This window comes from Ptychodera flava, chromosome 19 (assembly GCF_041260155.1).
Source record: "Ptychodera flava strain L36383 chromosome 19, AS_Pfla_20210202, whole genome shotgun sequence".
NCBI classification, from domain to species: domain Eukaryota; kingdom Metazoa; phylum Hemichordata; class Enteropneusta; family Ptychoderidae; genus Ptychodera; species Ptychodera flava.
Window position 1 is genome coordinate 37,552,909 of NC_091946.1, and position 20,944 is coordinate 37,573,852.

The 20,944-nt window shown below is 34.5% G+C and overlaps 1 protein-coding gene across 1 annotated transcript in view; it reads right to left on the bottom strand.

The window, feature by feature from the left end:
- LOC139119453 (cAMP-dependent protein kinase catalytic subunit PRKX-like) overlaps window positions 1-20,944 on the bottom strand; it is a 203,719-nt gene that overhangs the window by 16,835 nt on the left and 165,940 nt on the right. Inside the window, exons 3-5 of the mRNA XM_070683269.1 lie at window positions 16,742-17,005; window positions 12,694-12,813; window positions 1,614-1,709 (exon numbers count right to left, since the gene is read on the bottom strand). Coding sequence (XP_070539370.1) covers window positions 1,614-1,709; window positions 12,694-12,813; window positions 16,742-17,005 — 480 coding nt within the window. The remainder of the gene's footprint in view (window positions 1-1,613; window positions 1,710-12,693; window positions 12,814-16,741; window positions 17,006-20,944) is intronic.

Below are 20,944 nucleotides of genomic sequence, written 5' to 3' on the forward strand. Positions count from 1 at the left end.
TCCCAAACCTATTTATTATTTATTATATGGTACTGGTCATGCTTGGTTTATGATCACACTTTTAATCAACAATGAAGCATGACACAAAGTAATTCAGTTTCTGATACAAAAACTTAACCCTTTCACCCCCAGTTCCCTGTATACAGGTCCAACTTTACCATAGAAACAATGGATTTGGGACAAACCATGGTGGTGAAAGGGTTAAGTCCGTGCACATTGCACTGTACCGGTATACATATATGAAGAGATAAGCAATATCTTCTATGAAAGACATCGCCACATTGAAACACACTGGAGCTAAGATAACCACTTCAAAATATGTCAAAGTAACTGGAATATACATTTATCTCATGAATGACCTCTGAAAACTCAGTAATTTTGACAAAAAAGATAAGTTTGTACTTTCATAAAAACAATCAAGCTGGTAAGCACAAATATAATATCATCATTTCTTTCACATAACCACTCGGTGGAGTGTTTCAACAAGGACATATTGTGTCCCTTTCATTCCGTGAATGCAATACAATATACATGCTTCAGGCAAAAATTGATGAAACTCCAGATAATGAACTGAATATGATAAGACGCTGCTGTTTCAACACAGCTTCAAGCAAAATTTTATTAACTCACAAACAAGACCACATTTTCACAATAAACCATTTTAAAAGCAAAGATGATGTACTCTAAAATATATCATCACTGAACAAAAATTCCTTTTCCATGCTTAGAAATCTTACTCTGTGAAGTTTTCTCGCATTACAAATATGAACAACACACTACTGCAAAATGACATTTCACCTTGTTTATTTCAAGATGTGACTTACAAGATTAGTACCAAAAGATTTTAATACTTCAAGACAGATTATGCCTTTAAACTGTTCACAATATGAAAGTCTCACAATCTTTCAATTTTTTTAACTTAATATACCTTTCCATCAAGATAAATACAGTTTTAGGTCAAAGCAGCTGAAAATGTTACATAGTCTATGGTGCAATCACAGGTGTAAGTATTTTTCATGTATTACTGAATGAAATCAATACAGCACCTTGGTACACCATCTTGTGGATGGCTTTTGACCATGCAGGTATATTAGAGCTTAATTTTATTAAGATTGCCAAAAAGTCTGTGGGCTTATTAACATACACTGTATTGAGAGAGTAATTTGAGGTAATAAACTCAAGATAACAAAGTAAACTAAAGTAAACTTTAGCAGACTGTTGAGTTGATGGTGGGTTAATTGTGGTAGAACCAATAACTACAATGGATTCACATGAAATGCAAAGCCATTAGTTACCTGCAAGGATTTCATGACTGCAAAAGGCACAAGTAATACTTTTTTATTCTAATTTCATTCTTGCTTTTTAGTAGGCATGATCGCAAGCATTAACATATGGTATTAAAAGTAGACATCACTGTAAACTTGGTGGAAGAAACAATTAAACAAGATGCATGATAACAAAAAGGAACATTTTGATGGCCCAGTACAAGAAGGGGTTATCTTCTATGCGTTAATACAGGGGATATGCATATGCCTGTCTTGCACTGGGCCATCGATTTCAACTTTCCATGGTGGTCAACAATCTTGAGGATAGGTATGAGTCTTGAAACTTACTTGGCAGTTGGATCAAGATGTCTTGGCCAATCTATCTTGGCTGCTAGGATCTTCTCGTAAATACCAAACGGATTGTCATCAAAGAATGGAGGATAACTGGAAGAAAAATGACAACAGTGAGTAACTTCACTATGTCACCTCCATATTTCTGCTTTGTAATTTGTTATTTACTTGTTGCATAATCAATATCCTGGACTCCACATCCTGCATAGCCGTGTATTTACAAACAGTAAGCAACTGAACCATGTCACCTCCATATTTCAAATATAGCAGTTCATCCATCCTTTTGAAAAAGGCGGTACTATTGGTTGACTTTTGAAGGGGGTGGACAAAGAATAAGTGATTGTAATTGGTATGTAATAATTTTACTGGAAAATCCAATTATATTTATTTCCATCAAGACATCCAAACCTCAGAAGACTCACATCAGAATGACAAATTGACAAGAGATCTGTATCATTCAAAGCCTTTGTAAGCACCCTTACGGAAAACCTATGTCCACAGTAGATGAGAGTAGATCTACGGACCGTCTGCAGTAGACTTTATGTAGATCTACATCAGGGTTTTGTAGATGAACAGCCACAGCAGTTTGTCTACATGAAGCTTTGTCTACAGATATTGTCCACACCAGACATGACTATGTCTACATTTAACACTAACTTCGTCTACGCTTGATCTACACTGATCTACCGTCCAATCTAAGGGAGTTTCATCTACAAAATTCACTTAGGCAAACAAAGACTCATCTACTTCTACTTCAAAAATCACCATCTTGTCTACATTTAATCTAATGTACTGTTTCTTGCTGTATACTATGTCCAACAATCCAATCCCTTCAAATTCTATGATTGGCAAACTGCAGGATCCATGCGAGAAGGCATCAGTAAAAGACAAGACATTTTACCTTACATTTGAATATATACTGTACAACAATAGAGAGAAGGAATTAGTGAATTAATTTTTTATTCATCCTAATTAAGGCACTCCTGTTTAACTCGAGGAACACAAATGTAAAATATTACAGGAATCAAACTACAATTTTGTGGTTAAGTTAAAAATGTAAAGATTATCCAGTAATTAATTTTTGAAAAAGTGACTTTAAAGTGAATCACAATAAAAAGAATAAAAAAATCAATGTTTTCATTGATACTTTCTTCAGATGGGTCAATACAGTTGCATCTAACCATGGCCCGGACCCTGATCTAATTCATAAGTTTTTTTCTTGGAGTTATGTGACTAATTACAAAACTTCATAAATATGCAAGTGAGCTATTTGTTAACTGATAACTTTATTTCCTCGGCTTCATATCCAGCAAACAATCAAACGAACCTGTTTGATATCCCAGCTGCTTTTAATTGTAAAAAATAAAATCAAAACTATCCTCGTATAAAACTTTCTGAGTATCATTGAGTCACTTCTGAATCGTGTGAAAATGAGCAGCCACATCCCTATCTCTCAGTCAACTTACAAATAATTGTATTGACATTGTTATCATTGCCACGTAACAGATAAGACTACATAATACATTACAGTGTTATTTTGGCAATGGCATTTCAGTACACATGCATAACACAAGTCAGCTTTAAAATTACCAGTACTGCTTTAAGTAATTTTTTCACCTGAGCGACGTATTTTCTTGCATTTTCATGGAGAGTTCGCGCCATGGACTGATCTCCCCACCACCTTTCAGCCTCCACCTCTTGCTCTTTTAGAGCAAATGACCTTGTAACTGGCTTCGATTTCCGGGTCAACTGTGAGAGTTGACCTTATGCGCATGCGCAATCAGAAGGCGCCATGTTTTCAACGGTTCAGCATATGCATATCGGGGAGAGAGGCCAGCCTGCTCACCATTCGTACTTCAACAAATCTTATTTTTCAAGCACATTTTCGTCATCTGTACACCGTGGAAACAATGTGACATCAATTCTGATATGCATAGAAAGTGTTCCAATCGAGAATTACATCGGGTTGAGATATATGTTGGCATCGATAACTTGACGATGCGATGGCAGTGCCTCTACATACACTGCCAGTATACAGCTGTACTGGTAATGCGGTAATTGTAATGCAACTTGTAAGTAGGCCCGTGAGGTAGGCAAGGTTTGTTGATCGCCTGTTTTAATACCACGACCATATGAATTTTGATTGTGTAACATGTAGAATATTTCAGTTCTAAATTTTTTAATAAAGCGTCGTTGAATGTACTGAAATGCTTTGTATGCAGTTTGTTCTGTTAATCATGTAATGATGTATGTACAGTTGAGAAAGATTTTGAAAAATTTGAGTAGGCCTATAAGCATGCACAATGTTCTACTCTCTGTTTCGACCTGAATACCACTCATGATCGGTCATTGAATGATTGATTTTTCCAGCGTGAGATATCTCATATTATGCAAAGGTCCATTGATACCATGGTGCTCAGTGAAGTTGCCAGCAAATTACATCAAGAGGATGTTGTTGTGATATGCAATATTGTGATACTCATCATGAACTGCAGCCCTAGCCTGTGCTACACCATGGCCATCGGTCAATTTTTTAAAGTCTAAAAATTGATTGACATGTTAACATACTTACATTTTCATTTTCAACACTTTTGCAAGATCTCCATGCCTCACTAATTTCTTGTTCTTTGTCTAAGCTATCTTATACATAATTTATTCCATCTACATCTTGTCTACCTTTCATCTACATTTTATCTACTCTCTAAACTATGACCTGATGATTAATATGCACAAAGTAGACGAAGCAACAGATCTACATCTTGTCTACATTTCATCTACCTAAGATCTAAATTTCATCTAATTTTTCATCCACATTTTGTCTACATTTCATCTACTCTCTGAACTATGACCTCATTAGTATGCACAAAAGTAGATGAAGCAGTTCATCTACTGCCCAATTAAAATAAAGTCTACTGTGGATCTAATGTGGACTAGATGTAGATCTCAATTTTCCGTAAGGGAAATTTGTAAGCAGTATTCTCTGCATACATGGTTGATAATATCTGATGATTATAGTGAAGACCTGAATAATGCTGATTATATCATCATTAAAATGTAGGTTAACATTCTCTGGAGTAGTTGCAAAGATCACACTTGGTAACAACATGATATATGAGCTGAGAGGAACTGATCAACCCTTTAGGTTAAATATATGTTTGATAGAGGAGAATTACAGTGGTATGTAAATACAGTGAAACCTGTCTAAACCAAACCCTGTCTATTAAAACTGGAAACCTGTTGAAACTGAACCCTTTTCCCAGTCCCATTTCAATAGATATCTATGTGAACCAAACACCTCTCCAAACTGAAAATTTTTCTCAGTCCTTGAACGGTTCAGTTTAGACAGGGTGTACTGTAGTTCTAACATTGGAACAAATGACCAATGCTACTGCAGCGTTGGCAAGACAGACAACATTTTCAGCCTACAGCACAGGTTTTAGCAATCAGGAAATTATTTTGAGATCTGGAGTTTCCATCCTTTAATTTTCCAGGTTAAATATCCTGTTGCAACTTCTTAAATATTTATGACTGCTAAATTTAAGACTCACTTTAAACAAATGTACTTCCTTGCAGAAGTACAAGAATACACCTTAGTTATACACAGGTTTTTATGAAGACATTACCGTAATCGCAACAATTATGACGAATGGTGAATTCTATAGCAATGCCATGCCTTGTAGTAAAATACACAATAAAATAAAATAAAACTAAATAATATAAGCACAGGGAAATCAATTCTGCAAGATAGTTATCGCCAATTTAAGAAATTACATCTTATTTTTGAAGTTTTCTTCATGAAATTGTTAATCAGCGGCCAGATTTCCTAAAGCATTGGTGAAGTGTATCCACTAACCTATGGGATTGCATTAGATTTTATCTGCCCCTTTGTACATGTTGTGGCTGTTTAATATAAAGATACTTTACACAACACCACCTTTATCATAGGGTTGGATTATCAGCTATTCGCCTTTCAAACTAGAGTGTGTGGGCGTGTGTAAAGCTTGTGAAAAGGAAACCCGTAATTGAATTTTCAAGCTAGGTTCCTAGTCATTGACACACGTGTCAGACAGACCACTTGTTCAAAGTGTCAATACGACTCAATATCACTGATGACTCCCTCTCCCCACATATAAAATATTTGAAACTCAGAAAATAGATTGAATTTCTCCTTAGGCTGTTAAAGCTTGTGATTAATTGAGCTGCAAGGTTTAGATGTTGAAGGTTGTTACAAAAGTCCCTGTGTTGAAAATCTTCCAATGCCTGCACCTTTTGAGTTGTATATCAGAATGCTGTAAATTTCCCTGACATTGTATTATTGCTGAAGGGCCACAAGTTAGTTGACAACTCAGTCTTCACTGTTATTGCCAGCTCATGTTCAAGAATATGATAGACCAGTTGACAAAATTTTTCTTCTTCATAACTCCAGATTACTTAACCCTTTGAGCGCCAAAATCAACTTTTGTCGCCTTAATAAAATATACTCCGGTCAATTTTTTTCAGATTTTTGCCAAAATTTTGCTAAAAAATTGTAACCAATGAAATGTGATGCCCATTTGGTCCAAAATTATCCAAAAAATACTAATTCTTAAAATTTTGGTAAATGTTGAACTAAAATTTTGGTGGGAAAAATTAAAGCACTAGAAGGGTTAAAGTAAGCAATCACAAGTACTGACGGCAGAAATAAGTCATGGATGAAGCTCTATCTAGAAGTTTCTTATTAGTTTAACATGATGTATCATTTTCATTTGGTGATGTCATTAATCTTGAGTTCGATGCCACACTATCCTGATTTCCACGCCAACTACAAATCAAACATGAATAAATCAACTGATGCTAAATGTCTGATCAGTGTTTGACGAAAGAGTCTACAGTCTTTCCACAAACCGGGTCATCCAATGAACTTTTCCGTACATGTATCACTGCCTATGCTTTCCTTGTACTTTACAAAGGTATCGGTAGATATCATTATCGACTGATATTGACGTGACAGCCTGTATCTTTAATTTCAAAGGAATATATTATATTTAATAATAAAGGACACATTTCATCATTATTGTACGCCTATATGCCCCACAGTTATCAGATAATAAACTTCTGGTTTGTAGCTGCTCCGTGTTCTTTTTATCAAGATTATCCTACTTCCTGTTTAGATCATTTTTTTTTCTTTTCTTTTCCTCTCCATCTATTTGATAATATTCTTGCTGTGACCAACCATATCTGACTGCCTTTCCGGATGTTGGGAATTTCAGGAATTTGATACAGAACAAAAGTGACATCAATAACCCACAGAGATATTTACCAGTACATGCTGTCTCAGTGACTCACAGAAGTAATGATTTTATACTTTAAATGTGTATTTAGAGTCTTTCTGTTGGGACAGCTACAATTTAGGTATAATTTCATGATAAGCTGCTAGGTTAACCACTATGAAATGCAACATTTGACTCTCTTCTTACTTGGTACACTTTCTGTTTATATTTGAATAATATTATCAGTCCACAAGCAGCGTCAGTATACGGTATTATGCCTTATATACCGGTACTTATCACGCTACCCTCAGCAGTTACAACTTGAGAGAGATTTCCCTCAACTTAATTCTAGAAAGATTATTAGAGAGATTAGAGAGATTACCAACATTAGAGAGATTTACCCTAAACTTAATTCTAATGAGGACAAAAAGTATGAGCAAAGAGGAAAGTTTGAATCTTTTCAAGACTAGTGGTATATGTCTACTAATAATGTTTGTAAATTTTTCTTGAAGTCACTTCCATGAATCAAAGATGATACTAGTGGAAGTTGTGGTTTGGCAAGTAGACTTGCAAGAACATTTTAAAACTCATTGGAAACAATGAGACATATATTGTGTTACACTATACAATTAGCTAAAACTTAAACCTGGCCTGTATGAAGCGAGGCAATATCATACACGTATTTCATTTCATACCAACAATAAAATTCAACTCTCTATCAACCAGGTTTATTCAAATACCACTTCAACAGTAACCAGTGCATCATTGACTACTTTGCAAATGGATTCATGTCTCTTGTACAATCATCAATGTTCTTGAAATTCACTCTGGGCCATACATGTATGTACAATAGAGCCATGCAAGAACAATGTGATCCTGTAAGAATGATCAATGCTATACAGAAATGGTATTCGCAATTTCAATGGAATAAGTTTTGATAATGATTAATGCAATGAAGTACACAATATATCTGGCAGCCAATGTAAGATTATTACATGTAAAGTGAATGCCAATGTTCATTTTAGATGTATTTATAAACTGCTCTCAATAAGTATAATTGACCACAGTACCGTACAAAACAAAATAAAACTTTCACCTCTTGTTGCCTTATACCAGTTTTGACCAGTATTATCTGATGCATCTAAACCCATCACTGCTGAAATCATATATAGCACACACAACAAAAAACATGCACTGCAATATTTATGCATGCAACCATAAATTTAGATCATGTACCGGTATGTAGGGTGGTGGCTGGCACACACACACACACACACACACACACACACACACACACACACACTATAATATTATACGATTACTTTTCAATACTTTCCATTGTATTTCTGTCACACTAATGCCAGATAAACAAACTTAAGTACTATACTGTTACTTTGTACTTGAAGTTATTTATTCTTATATAATTATTATCAAGTTTCATCATAGAGCATTATTATTTCCATAAAGTCACTGTGGTTATCAGTTTTATTCCACTGCCAAAAAAAACCAGTGAGTGTAGATGGACCTAGATGTATAATCCCTTGAAAAGATATCATTTCACAAACTGATATAATCCTAGATTTAATCAATTTAACAGTTACTGTTGCTAGGCAGTTACGACTGATAGTGATTTTTTCTGATGGAATCCTACTGAGTATGATATGCCTACAGTTGTATCTTCTATTCGTGAAAGATAAGAGGAAGCTCTAAATATTCAGTTCCTTGAAACGTCATGTCTTCTGAATTCTCCTGAGCATTCAGTGTATGGACTAAACTCATATTAGAAAGATCTTTGAGAAGTGTTGAAAGCAAATGTCACTTTTTTTCATGTTATTAGAATCACAGTTGACTCTACCACTTCAATCAAAGCACACTGCATTGAAAATCCTCTGAGTGTGAACATCTAAAACTGGATGCGTGTGCGCGTGAAAGACAGAATGATGAACTGTTCCAATCATATTTCAAAAGATAATCTGCAGTATGATTGTCAGTTATGATGACCCACAGGTCACTAATGGATGATAAAAAGTGTAAAAAGTACAGTGTGACTCCATTCAAATTGAAATTAATGTACTGAAAGTCATACCGATTTTTTTTATTCACATCTTCTGGAATGCAGTGAAAGTTCTTTGCCTGAAGATATCCACAGAAGTGTGTCACATAAATTGACTCTAATAAATTTATGGTTGCTCTCTTTATGTAGAAAGTATGGGGCCAAGACTGTAGAAAACTGGACCCAAACTCTACATGGTTACAATACATATAATCTTAAGGAGTACACTTGTTTAACAAAACTACAGAATGGCTTCTCAGAAAAGCCTAATCGTTTTCATGTAAAGGAAGTTTGGGCTACACGTTCTTTGGATGTGCCTTGATGTGTCTGCTGAAATCAGACCTCTGCAAGCCTTTTTATGTTCTTAGAAGATTATTTTCCAGACTTTATTTGATTTTATTAGCTATTATAGTTGTATATTGCATGAAAGAAAGAAAGAAAGAAAGAAAGAAAGAAAGAAATTTTATAAAATCACCAATTCCAGGAGTTATCTCAATTTAGTTTCAAGGCATTTGATGCAGACATAAATGTCTATGACGTTCTGCTGGCATTGCTGTGGACAGAACAAATTACTTAAAAGTGATAATCTAAAGTCATACTGAAAGCTGAACTTTTCAAATTTAATTTGGATATCATATTATTATTTTTGACATTGTTTTTACAAGATATTTTAATGTAATTTTCAGAGAGTAATAAGAATCATTTCTTAACATACACAGTCTGCATACCGCTATTTTCCCAGAGTAAAATTTGCATAAATTTGTTGGAGGACATGTTTATGAAATAGGATGTGAAAATCATGACATCATTCATTGCAGCCTTATATATATAGGCATATGTTACCTTCCGAGAAACCAGGGGAGTAATGCATACATCAAGTGTGTTTTACTGTACCAAAGTTTGAAAGTGATTTGTGCCAGTGAGCATGCCCAGTTTAAAGGCTAATGCATGGATAGGTATTACTCAATTGGAAAATCCAAATTCTATTTGGGCAGACATTCAAAGTTAGACAGACTTAAGCTAATTGACTCACAAAAAAATCTTGTGGAAAAATCCATTGAGCAACTCCAAGCACAAGAATTTCATAGCACAATTATATTTGGTAAAAATCTATTATCCACGATCCTTCACATGTTGTGGTTATTATCCAATCTCAAACAAAATTTTACAATTTTATGTCACACAATATGGCTGCATTTACTGGGGTTACTTGTCCAAATTGTTTGGAGTTTTGTCTTGCAGTCAGCAACGGATAAAAGGATTTTACAAGTTTTTAACATCTAAATTTTTCAGAAAGGGAATACTGCTACACACAGTAAGTGTCTTTCTCAATGAAAATACCTTTGGATGATATTTTCATTTGACTTTAATAGTAGCATTTCTTGTATTCCCAAAGGTATAAGTATTATTGGTTTTTTAATACTTCTAAAGATCTTGATATCAGTGACTCCATAACCATTTATATTCCAACATGTACTGGTACCATGAAGGTAAATATAGAACTTTCTGTGCATGTTCATCCTTGACAGGAAAATTTAATGTAGAATTTCGTTAATTTTACTCAGATTATTATCATTAATTTCTGCAATTTGATAGTTGCTTGAGAAGCAAAATTATCTGAATGTTACTTCTCCTTGAACACATAATGCAGAAATACAAGGCAATACAGCATCCAAATGAAATCAATGACATTTTCTGTGGAACCAATCACATATACACATTATTAAGTCTCGCTGATAACACGCAATCAAGGGAAGCCCAAACCATATTTTATTAAAGCCTATTATGACCCTACAAAGAGATCTGTGATTGTGAGTTTTCCGCATCAGATTTATTTTCCGTATAGTCATGCAATTTCCTGGCCGACGATCCGTGCAATTCCTGAAAGTATGAGGTTGTGTGGCTTCACAGACATTCAGTCACGAAGCCATCCGCAAATGAGCTGCTCACTCACTTTTTGACAACCCTTTCCTCGTCAAAGTACGGTACTTGCTGAAATTCACTCTGATTGCAGTTTTCAAGTGGAAAGTAAAAACTATTTTTTGAGAGCCTAACCTTTGACCTTTGCAAATTCTCTAAGGAGAGCACTCAGGTTTGTCTGATTTTGCATGGCATTGTGGGAATAGTGAAATTTTTTATCCACTTCCACCTAGGGCCATGCTTTCCAGCTGTAGTCTGTTCAGAATAATGTGCATGAAAATTTAAAAAACACTGTTTGTCATAAAGTGTGCAATTAAACATTCATGAACAAAGCAATTTATTTAAATTTAGAATTAACAGTGCTTTCTTTAAATTAAACTCAATGGATGCACAGTTGGTGTCCAACATGTGAAACACTCTAAGGGCAACATTTTTTATTTTTGTGTTTCTCATCTCCCAACCGACCGTAAATTTCAGCTCTGACATGAAAATAACAAAATCTTTTTTATTTGCGCCGCCTCTGAGGCAATCATCCTAGCAACAGCACCACCATCATCAAATTGTGAGATTGCAGCGACTCAGACTGAAAGGACAGAGAGCACAGAACACTGAAGTGAAAGACAAGAAATTGCAGTGACTGAATGGACAGAACATTAAACTGAAACAAATACACGTTTTTCTGTACTTAAAAATTGTAGAGATTGAATGGACAGAACATTGAACTGAAACAAACACAGATTTTTTTGGGGGGGTAATTGTTTTTTTTTTTATTTCGACTGCCCGCCCTGCCCAAGTATTCCTCTGGAGATAAGAAACAAAAAAAATAAAAGGGTCACCCTAAACTAAAAACAAAGCTTTTAGTCAAGATGTATCTGTAAGTGATGTCCTATGTGAGTATCTGTAAGTGACGTCCTAATGTTAGGGTTCAAACTGAAATATCTGTAGCAGATACGGTGTTAAAAGCCAAAGAGATACTTTGAAAGACTGTAGGTGTTTGTGAGTGTTCAGAATCGCTCTAAAGCAATAATGCCTTGCTTTAATGTGTTAGGGATGAGTGCCTTTTCACGTTACATTTGCGCTACACTGAAAGGCAAATACCTGAGGTCTATGTCTGTTGTACATACTGTATTTGGGTCAAGAAATAAGTTGCAGATTTACACTTGTCTGGGTGCTATACTCGCAACATAGTTGCCGATACAGCTCTGCTGTTACATATAACATGCTGATAATATTGAAAATGATCTGCTCATTGTAATTGACAGAAAATGCCACATGCAAGGAATTTTCGAGTAAACAGTGAAATTGTTTGTGATAATGACACTATTTTATCAAATTGAGAAAAAAATTGTGAAAAATTCTGATGTTTGAATTTCATCATAATTTGAAGAAATCTATAGAGTGCTGATGACATAAAGCAGAACACCATCTATTTAATAAACTCTAATAATTGAAAGTAGAGCTACAAAAACTAGAATTGTATTTAAAAGAAATATATTCCAGAGTAACTACTAGTACTGTTCCCATTATTTGTCAATATAAATTATACCGGTGACTGCTATTTATCACTTGGGAACAACATAATGACGTTTTCAAGTTGGTGGAAAGCCTAATATTCAATTCAATTCAATTCAATTCAATTCAATTCAAATACTTTATTGTCCACAAATACATTATAGAAATTTGTCTTCAGGCTCATCAAATACAGATTAAAATAGTAGAAATTGCAAGAGCATTATACTCACTTCATCATGAATTAGCAGAATCTACAAAAATAAATATGTATGCATACACTGTCTCATGCTGGTATATGTAGTACATAGCATTTATGTGACAGAATGGAAGAAGTGGTACCTACCCTACCAGCATTTCAAAGACAAGAATTCCTAGAGCCCACCAATCCACTGCCTTTCCATGTCCCTTACTTTGGATGATTTCAGGTGCAAGATATTCCGGAGTTCCACACAGCGTCCACGTTCTTGTAGGGAAAGAAAAACATATCTTATACACATGCAAAGAAGAGAATGTGCAGTTGAAACGAAAATCACAGGAATTTAAAGTTTTGAATACTTGGCTCATAACCTGACCAATTCTGCACAAATTGATAAAATAAATGCCATATCACATTATAACTAAAGTGCACCGACTATTTTTGTAGTTTTGGAAGACCTTAACCACTAAATTAAAATCATCCAATTTATATGCATTTTTTCCAAAGTCACCCCTTCCTATAAAAAACGATAAAAAGTACCACAATTATACGGTGTCGCTCAAATTTGATCAGAATTGGTACACACCAGTATGGGTACCAAAGATCAACAATAAATGTTGTTTCTATCTGTTCAGTGGAGGAAACTTCTACATTGATGTTATGACAATGATTTCTGCACAGTACAACCAGAAAAACAACAAGATATTTTTCAACCAGTAAAACAAGAATGACAAAAGTAAATAAGGTCTGAAACTTTAGGTACTGGAGGTCAACTTTAGCAACATGCATAGCAGAAACAGCTAGCCCCTCTTAGTTTGAGCATAGACAGTCTTCCCCCTCTCTACTGTCTATGGTTTGAGCAGGTCTGTTTTAAATATGTAACAGTTCATAAACGATGACAGGAAATGACTCAAGGTCAGTGGACTAGCCTGTTTCAGTCACTGGCATGCCACTACTCCTGAACATTTGTAGGATTTCCCTTTTTCTTACCTCATTTGCACATTTTTGACACTGACGTGTTCATTTGAACAAATTCACATCTCAACCCCTGCATCTACCTGTACACCAAATACTGAGATGGTAGCTGTGGCGGTATGGGAGCCTTTGTGTGTGACGGACATACATCCGCACATACCCACATACATACATACATACATACAGACGCCACCGACTCATTATATAAGCTCTTTTTGGTATTTATATAAATACCAAATATGGGCTTAAAAAATGGTTTAATTTGGTGTTCACAATATCACTGCTGCACTGTGTATCACCCTCTTTGAGCTAAACATTTCATAAACATTTATTTTGGAGCATTTCTTGGGTGTTTTCATGAATCATGTATGTGTTTCTATTATTAAAATTGTATCTGCTATGTGTTTATCATTTGCTGAATATCATATTGGGGAAAAATTATTCTGAATCTGCTACATTACTTGCATCTTTATAGGTTTGATTTATACATGCAAGTAACACAAAGTTACATACTTGGATAACGTTATGTCTGAACTACCTACCTGACTTCAAGTACCCATCATTCTATTAACCATCCATAAATCTTTTATTTTGTGCTTCTAACTGTCCAATATTTCCCTTTCTTTGTTCAAGCTGACGCTGGCCCTTTTTTCAGTGCTCTCTCTTCTGAAGCTTTGCAAATTTACAACTTAATGCTCTTATCTATAAAGCTAGCTCTCCCTGACTCAGCTGTCAAACACTGGTTTTGATTTACAGCAAAACTCTGTAAATAAAAAAGTTGTAAAAACTGCCAGTGATAACTTCTTAGCTCTGCTACAGAAACTGCATGTGATAGGACTTCCTAGCTCTGCTACGAAAACTGAATGTGCTAGACTCCCTAGCTCTGCTACAATAACTGCAATGTGCTAGACTCCCTAGCTGTGCTACAAAACTGTGTGATAGACTCCCTTGCTCTGCTACACAAGAATTTATTAAACTGACTTATGAATTCAACTACACCTCTCTCACTGAATACTGAATCTTTTAAAGTCATGAGGAATTTAACCCCCTGAATCTGTGAGCAGAAAGTTGTCAGAAACGGTTTTGACCGATTCCCAAACTCTGTACAAAGATATTTTACAAGACTGAGATGATGGAAGTACAGTGAAATACTGAAGCTATGGAGTTCACACATGAAATACTAACATCCATAGACAACCAGTTTTGTGACGAGACCCACTGAAACACACATTCTCTTCCCAAAAGACCGATTAAAAGTCGATGTATTTTATGTTTTTCTATACTTCACTGATTGTAATCCTGCAGTACTTATAACAAGTTTTTGTATCTTATACCAGTGTCTGAGTTCATTTGCATGATTGTTTCAGGTTGATATGGAGCAGAAGCTGGTTACATACAATGTATAGTGTTTACAAAGTTTCAAACTCATTTCTTTTCAATATTAAAACAGAAAGGTGACTGGAGTTTTTTCATTATTTTTTGTATGAATTCTTGTTCATTGTTTTGTTAAAGAGGTTAATATATTCAGTTTATTGAATGGTCAGACTTTTCGGGGCAGGTATTCGATGATTGGACATTCATATTTCAGTCTGATATGCAACAAGTTTCGAATGCGATGAAACTCAACAAAAGCAGTGTAAAACAATAGCAACTTTCTCTCATTGGGAAAGGATCCACGTGTCCACTACGAGGTCAATGATATAATTTTAAAACATGCACAGTTTAATCGAAAGCAGAACTCATTAGATGTATAAAGCAGATGGGCTTTAGCTCCATTGCCATTAACGTGTGCAGTTTTGCAGTAACAATACAAGGTTACTCCTGGACCATGTAAACTCTGTAAATTTGCATAATGCGCAATCAACATTCCGCTTTTGTTTTGAAAAGTTTGTTGTTCAAAACAAGTCGGCAGTGTAAACTTCTCACAACCTACTTCAGCAATTCATTACCATACTGCCAAGTTAAAAATCCTAATTTTGCCAGGGGATTTTCATACTTAAAAATATTTGCTGAAGGGGAAGGATTTGACAACGCAAAATAAAAGAGTGCGTTTCTTTCGATGTTTCGATAATCCAAGATCCCTTAATTAGCATATTGGCCATATTATCAACTACAGATACATCTTTTGGACTCCAGTAAATTTACCAAGCACATGTCTGACTGAGTCAGTATACTGACTCAAGAAATTTAGGATCCTCAATTGACTGCAAGAGTTCAGAAATCTTGAAGGGCACACTGCATATAAACTACATTAAATGTCAGCTGCTTGCACATATCAACAGGTGGTATGATCTATTTGGTCAGCTACAATCAATTTCTTCTTCTGCACATGTCCCTGATGACTAGGAAACTGTCATGCTTGCAAATCACACTATCACCGTGATGGAGACAGACTGCTGTTGAGAACTCATGCGTTTCATAATTGCCTTAATGTCTGAATGCAGTTAGTTTGCTCATCAATACTTGTCACACTGATAATTGTTTTACACTATGCTGTGATTATTCTGTCAAACATGTGACTAACAGTCTAAGTTGTGAACATGCACACATGATTTTTGTGGTATATATCTCTTTGATTCATTCATTTTACAAATTGCATGAAGACTATATGCATCTAGAATGCAGACTTAATAAACATTTCTTCTAGCTATAAGTAAATTTTTAGCTATTTCGGTTGAATCATCATTGTTTTTCCTCTATATAAGGAATAAAATTAAAGAAACTTCAATATCCATGACAGAATAAGTGAGACCAGCAATTATTATGGTGTGTGTTATTTTTGACTGAGGTCAGTCATTGCCAGCAAAAATTGGCAGTGTTCCATGAGTACCACTTTCTTTACTTTGACAAATATGTATAGGACGACAAGCTCCTGTATCAAGATTCCCTAAAGAGTGGAACTCTTTTGCAAATTAAATCCTATTAGCTGATTTATTTTGTTCAAAAACTTGGCTTTTGCTAATTCTTCTGAATCAAATTTTCTGGGAAAACTAGAATTTCATAGATCTTTATGTTTTTATACAATATGCAACTGAGCAAAAATAGCAATTATGCAAAAACTTGTCCATTTGTAATATAGAAAAGGTAAAAATTGCAGTTGTGCAAAAATTTGTTCATTCTTTTATACAGAAAAAGTTAATCAAACAAGTTCACAAGGAAGCTGTATGGTTATAACAATGCAAAATTTTAAAGAAAACCAGCAAAAGCATTCAAAACTTACTTGTCCTCCAGTTTCTTAGCAAACCCGAAATCCGTAATTTTAATGTGACCGTCTCTGTCTATAAGTACATTCTCTGGCTTCAAGTCCCTGTATACAATGTCCTGTTTGTGTAAAAAGTCCAGGGCAGACACAATTTCCAGTGCATAAAATAATCCTGTTACAGCGTTAAAACGTCCTGCATTCCGAAGGTATGTGAAAAGTTCTCCTCCGCAAACGTATTCTAGAAGCATGTACAAAAATGTGTTGTCATGGTGACACCATAATCTGTAAAATAAATAAAAGCGGTAATTAGAGCTTTGTGGCTATATTTAATAAAAAATTCTGATGATGATGAGTAAATATTTTTTGATAAATTTTCAATTCCTGAAAGAAAGAAAGGAAATAGTAATAACGCCACAATAACAATGACATTAATTGTTGACATCGATGACATTGAACAATAAAGTGGAAAATACAATGAGCTTTTGAAAATAAATGCTGAAAAAAAGAGTTTAAAAGTTAGTCAATGTCCGTTGATTTTCTTGTTTGATCATCAGAAGTGATGTACTCCCATTGATTTGGAATAAACTTACAGGAATTTATTGCTAATCAATGATTTTCACTGGGGTATCCACGCTAATAGAAGAGAACCACCAATATTGTTCAGTGATAATGATGATCTTTGAGCAAACAGGGCTGACAAACATTTTGCCATATGGATGCAACCAAATTCGCAATGACTAAGTAAATTATACATACAATGTAAAAAAAGTAGCCGACACATCAACATATTCATTCAACATATCCTTTTTATGACCATGCATTTCATATTCAAAAATTCATTCACACAAAAAGTTACATTACCAAACACTGAAACAGTGTACCAGAACATGTGAAAATAGATTCAAAGCAATGCCCTTTCATACTTGTCACATTTTGTTTATCATTCCCTGCATAATACATTTCAGCTTTGGATTATGTCTGTATATATAATTCTGGGTAGGCTGGAATATTTTGCTGGCAGTCATATGATGAATATATATGAATTCTCAAATTTTTATCCTATCACAAATAATTCAATATCTGCTTTCGACTCTTACTTTTTTCTATTTTTGTCCTTTGCCAGTTGCTTAAAAACTCTTGATACACTTTACAAAAGTAGGTAATTTGAGGCAATTTCAGCTCATTTCAATGTTTCCATACTAATATGAATTTCTCTGTGAGTCTCAATTTGCATCTTGTTTTGATGGTTTGTCGATTTTAATTTTTTAAGATGGATAACCTTTCAATATATTTAATAAAAACAAATTTAAATACATCAATTGCTAAAAAAAACCAATCCGTTTTGTTATTCCTGTACACCTATCACTAATGGATTTCAGAAAGCTGGCTTTTTTACTTGCAGATTATTTTTTACTTGCAGATTATTTTTTACCCAAGTATCATCAGAAGGAAAGAAAGATGTCAAGCTCGTATTCACGATGTAGTTAGTGATTTATTTCCCATTTGTTAAGCCTCATATCACGTACAAGGATATCATTATAAAGAAATATCACATTTCACAGAGCTTGATAAAACATGTCCTTAGTGTACCAGTATGGCTTCCTGTGTATCTGATACATGTAATCGTCCACTTTTTCCTGAACAAATTACAAAATTACAGCAATTATTCAAATACAAGTAGCTTGGTTTTGCCATTTATTGGTCAGAAACAAAGGAGATGTAAAGTGATCTCAAACGTGCAAACTATTGTGGGTGTAAGAAGTTTATCAAGATAGAGAGATACACTATTTTTTGATGTATATGATTTCAGATATTAATTATATATCCTGATGTATATTTCATGTACCATATACATTACATCCTGAATAACAAATTACGTGTATGTAAGGTCAGTCAATTTCCAAAAGTTCCATTGCTTATTTATTTCATTATTTATTTATTTATTCATTATTTATTTGTTTGACGTCATCTGTGAATACAATTATGAAAACAGTATCCTAAACATTGTTGTACATATTCATGTATCTATTTGGACAGTGCCACAATACCATTGGCAGCAGGTAAACTACCAAGGAGCCTTTAGAAATAAACTGAGTATGTATAAAATAACAATATATATGAAATCTACAAGCCGTTGGTCATGAAACCTGTCTCTTCAAAGGTAGAATGGTGTCATGACAAAAGGAAATCCTTTCTGTTAATTTGTATTACTCTACAGTTCAAATAAAATTCATCTGCTCTTGCACTGGATTCATTTCTGTTGGTGAAGCATGGATAAACTGATGCATATGCACACAAAGACCAAAACAGATTGGACAGCTACTGATGTTGCTTCCATGATGCAGATACTGAATTGAACAAATTAAAGCCATGTTACGTTGTCTTGTCAGTTTAATCATTTGACCATTGTCAGTGTTTATTAATCACAAAATATTGAGGAAGATTAGCCATGCTGCGCAGACTATTTTTTATATTACAGGCATCTTTTTTCTGTGTTTTTGCACGTAACATTATTTTGTTTGCTTTTCTTTTAGCAGAATTTTTATTGTGATCAAAATTCCATAAAGGTTGCCATTTCAGTAGAGCTTTCTGCTACCAATATCGCGCACAATATTTTGTGTCAGGCGATAATTTATGCAGCAGAATAAACTGTAGCTTGCATGAACAGAACCATTTTATTTCAAGTAATAATTTATTTTAATATCATGCATTTGTGACATCAGGAGAAGTTCAATTTTAAAGTATATCTTTTCCGACAAAACCTTGAGGAGTTAGTCTATACTTCAACAGGGATGTAGAAAATTTTGGTTACAGGTGACAAAAATAAAAGTACAGGCAGTTACAAGTATTGTATGTGCACATAAAGTTTGTACAAAATGTCCTGATTTTTTACTAAAACTAAATTTTCACAGCCAGCAAATTTTAGCAGACAGCCGGTTGTTTTTGCCACTGCCGGATAGTTTCTACATCCCTGCTTCAATCATAGTAGTGGCCCTTGCAAAGTCAAATATGTTCACAATTATCACAGTGTTCTAAGAGAAGGTGATCTTTTCCTTGATACAGAGTGTTTTTCAAGAAAGTAACAAAATTGTGTTTTTTTCTGAAAATAAAATTTTATCATGCACTCATGTGTATTTCTGATCTGAACCTACATCAGCATAGATAGGGCACATGGCTGCATGGTGCCTGAACACAATGTCATCTTGGTAATTTCATCAAATTAAATCATTCTAGGCGCATTAGGGAAATTCAACTATTTGCACAGCATGATAAGGGATTAAAGTAAACATTACTCACAGTGACGCTGGTTCAAAACACTGACACATCAAAGAAATGGTCAGGAAGAAACTGAGAAAAACAAACAGTTCTCATTCAGCCTGTTGAATTTATGACTATGATCATGTCACTCTTGGTGATTACAGGTTTGTTACTAAATATAGCTGTACCGGTACATGCATGACATCTGACACTGCTGCCAGAAATTTGGATGAATTTTGTCATTACAGCATATATGGCTGTTGTTACAGCTTGTAATCAGAATCATTGTTTTCTAGCATTCATGGTAAACACTGACAGTCTCGTTAGATTGTTTTTTCTTGCATGAGTGTAGTTCCTTAAGATGTCATCTAAATTTTCAGACAAATATTATAGTTTTGCACATTAATAAGAGAACAATATCATCATTTGCGAACAGCCCTATTTATGTAATTAACCATGAATTTCTCATTATGCCTAGAAGGCCAGTTATCAAGTCATATTATGACGTTCTGAATTTTTGAAATGTATGATTTATAATTATGTTGTTCATCTGAGTAGAACTCAAGAATACAATTTTTAAAAAAGTCTAAATGTTGTGAAAGAGAAAGAGAGAATAATCCATGTGAGTTTTTGCTGCAATATGCAAACAGCAAATAAGATTCAAGGACATCTTTACTGATGATCCCTTGAAAGGCTGATATAATCTCACATTATTCATCATTACATCACCCATTGTCCAATATTAGTTGAGACTATGCTTATTGAACATACATACATTAGGCGATTACAAACAGCACGTTACTAATGAGTATTTAAAACTAATAATAGCTGATGTATGATTATACAGATCTATTGATTTTCAAGGTTCCGTACCAAATAATCTCTGTGTTTTTCAGGATGCTGGGTCAATCAATATGCTAATAGATGGTCAAGACAAATTGCCATGAGTAGCTACCTGTCAAT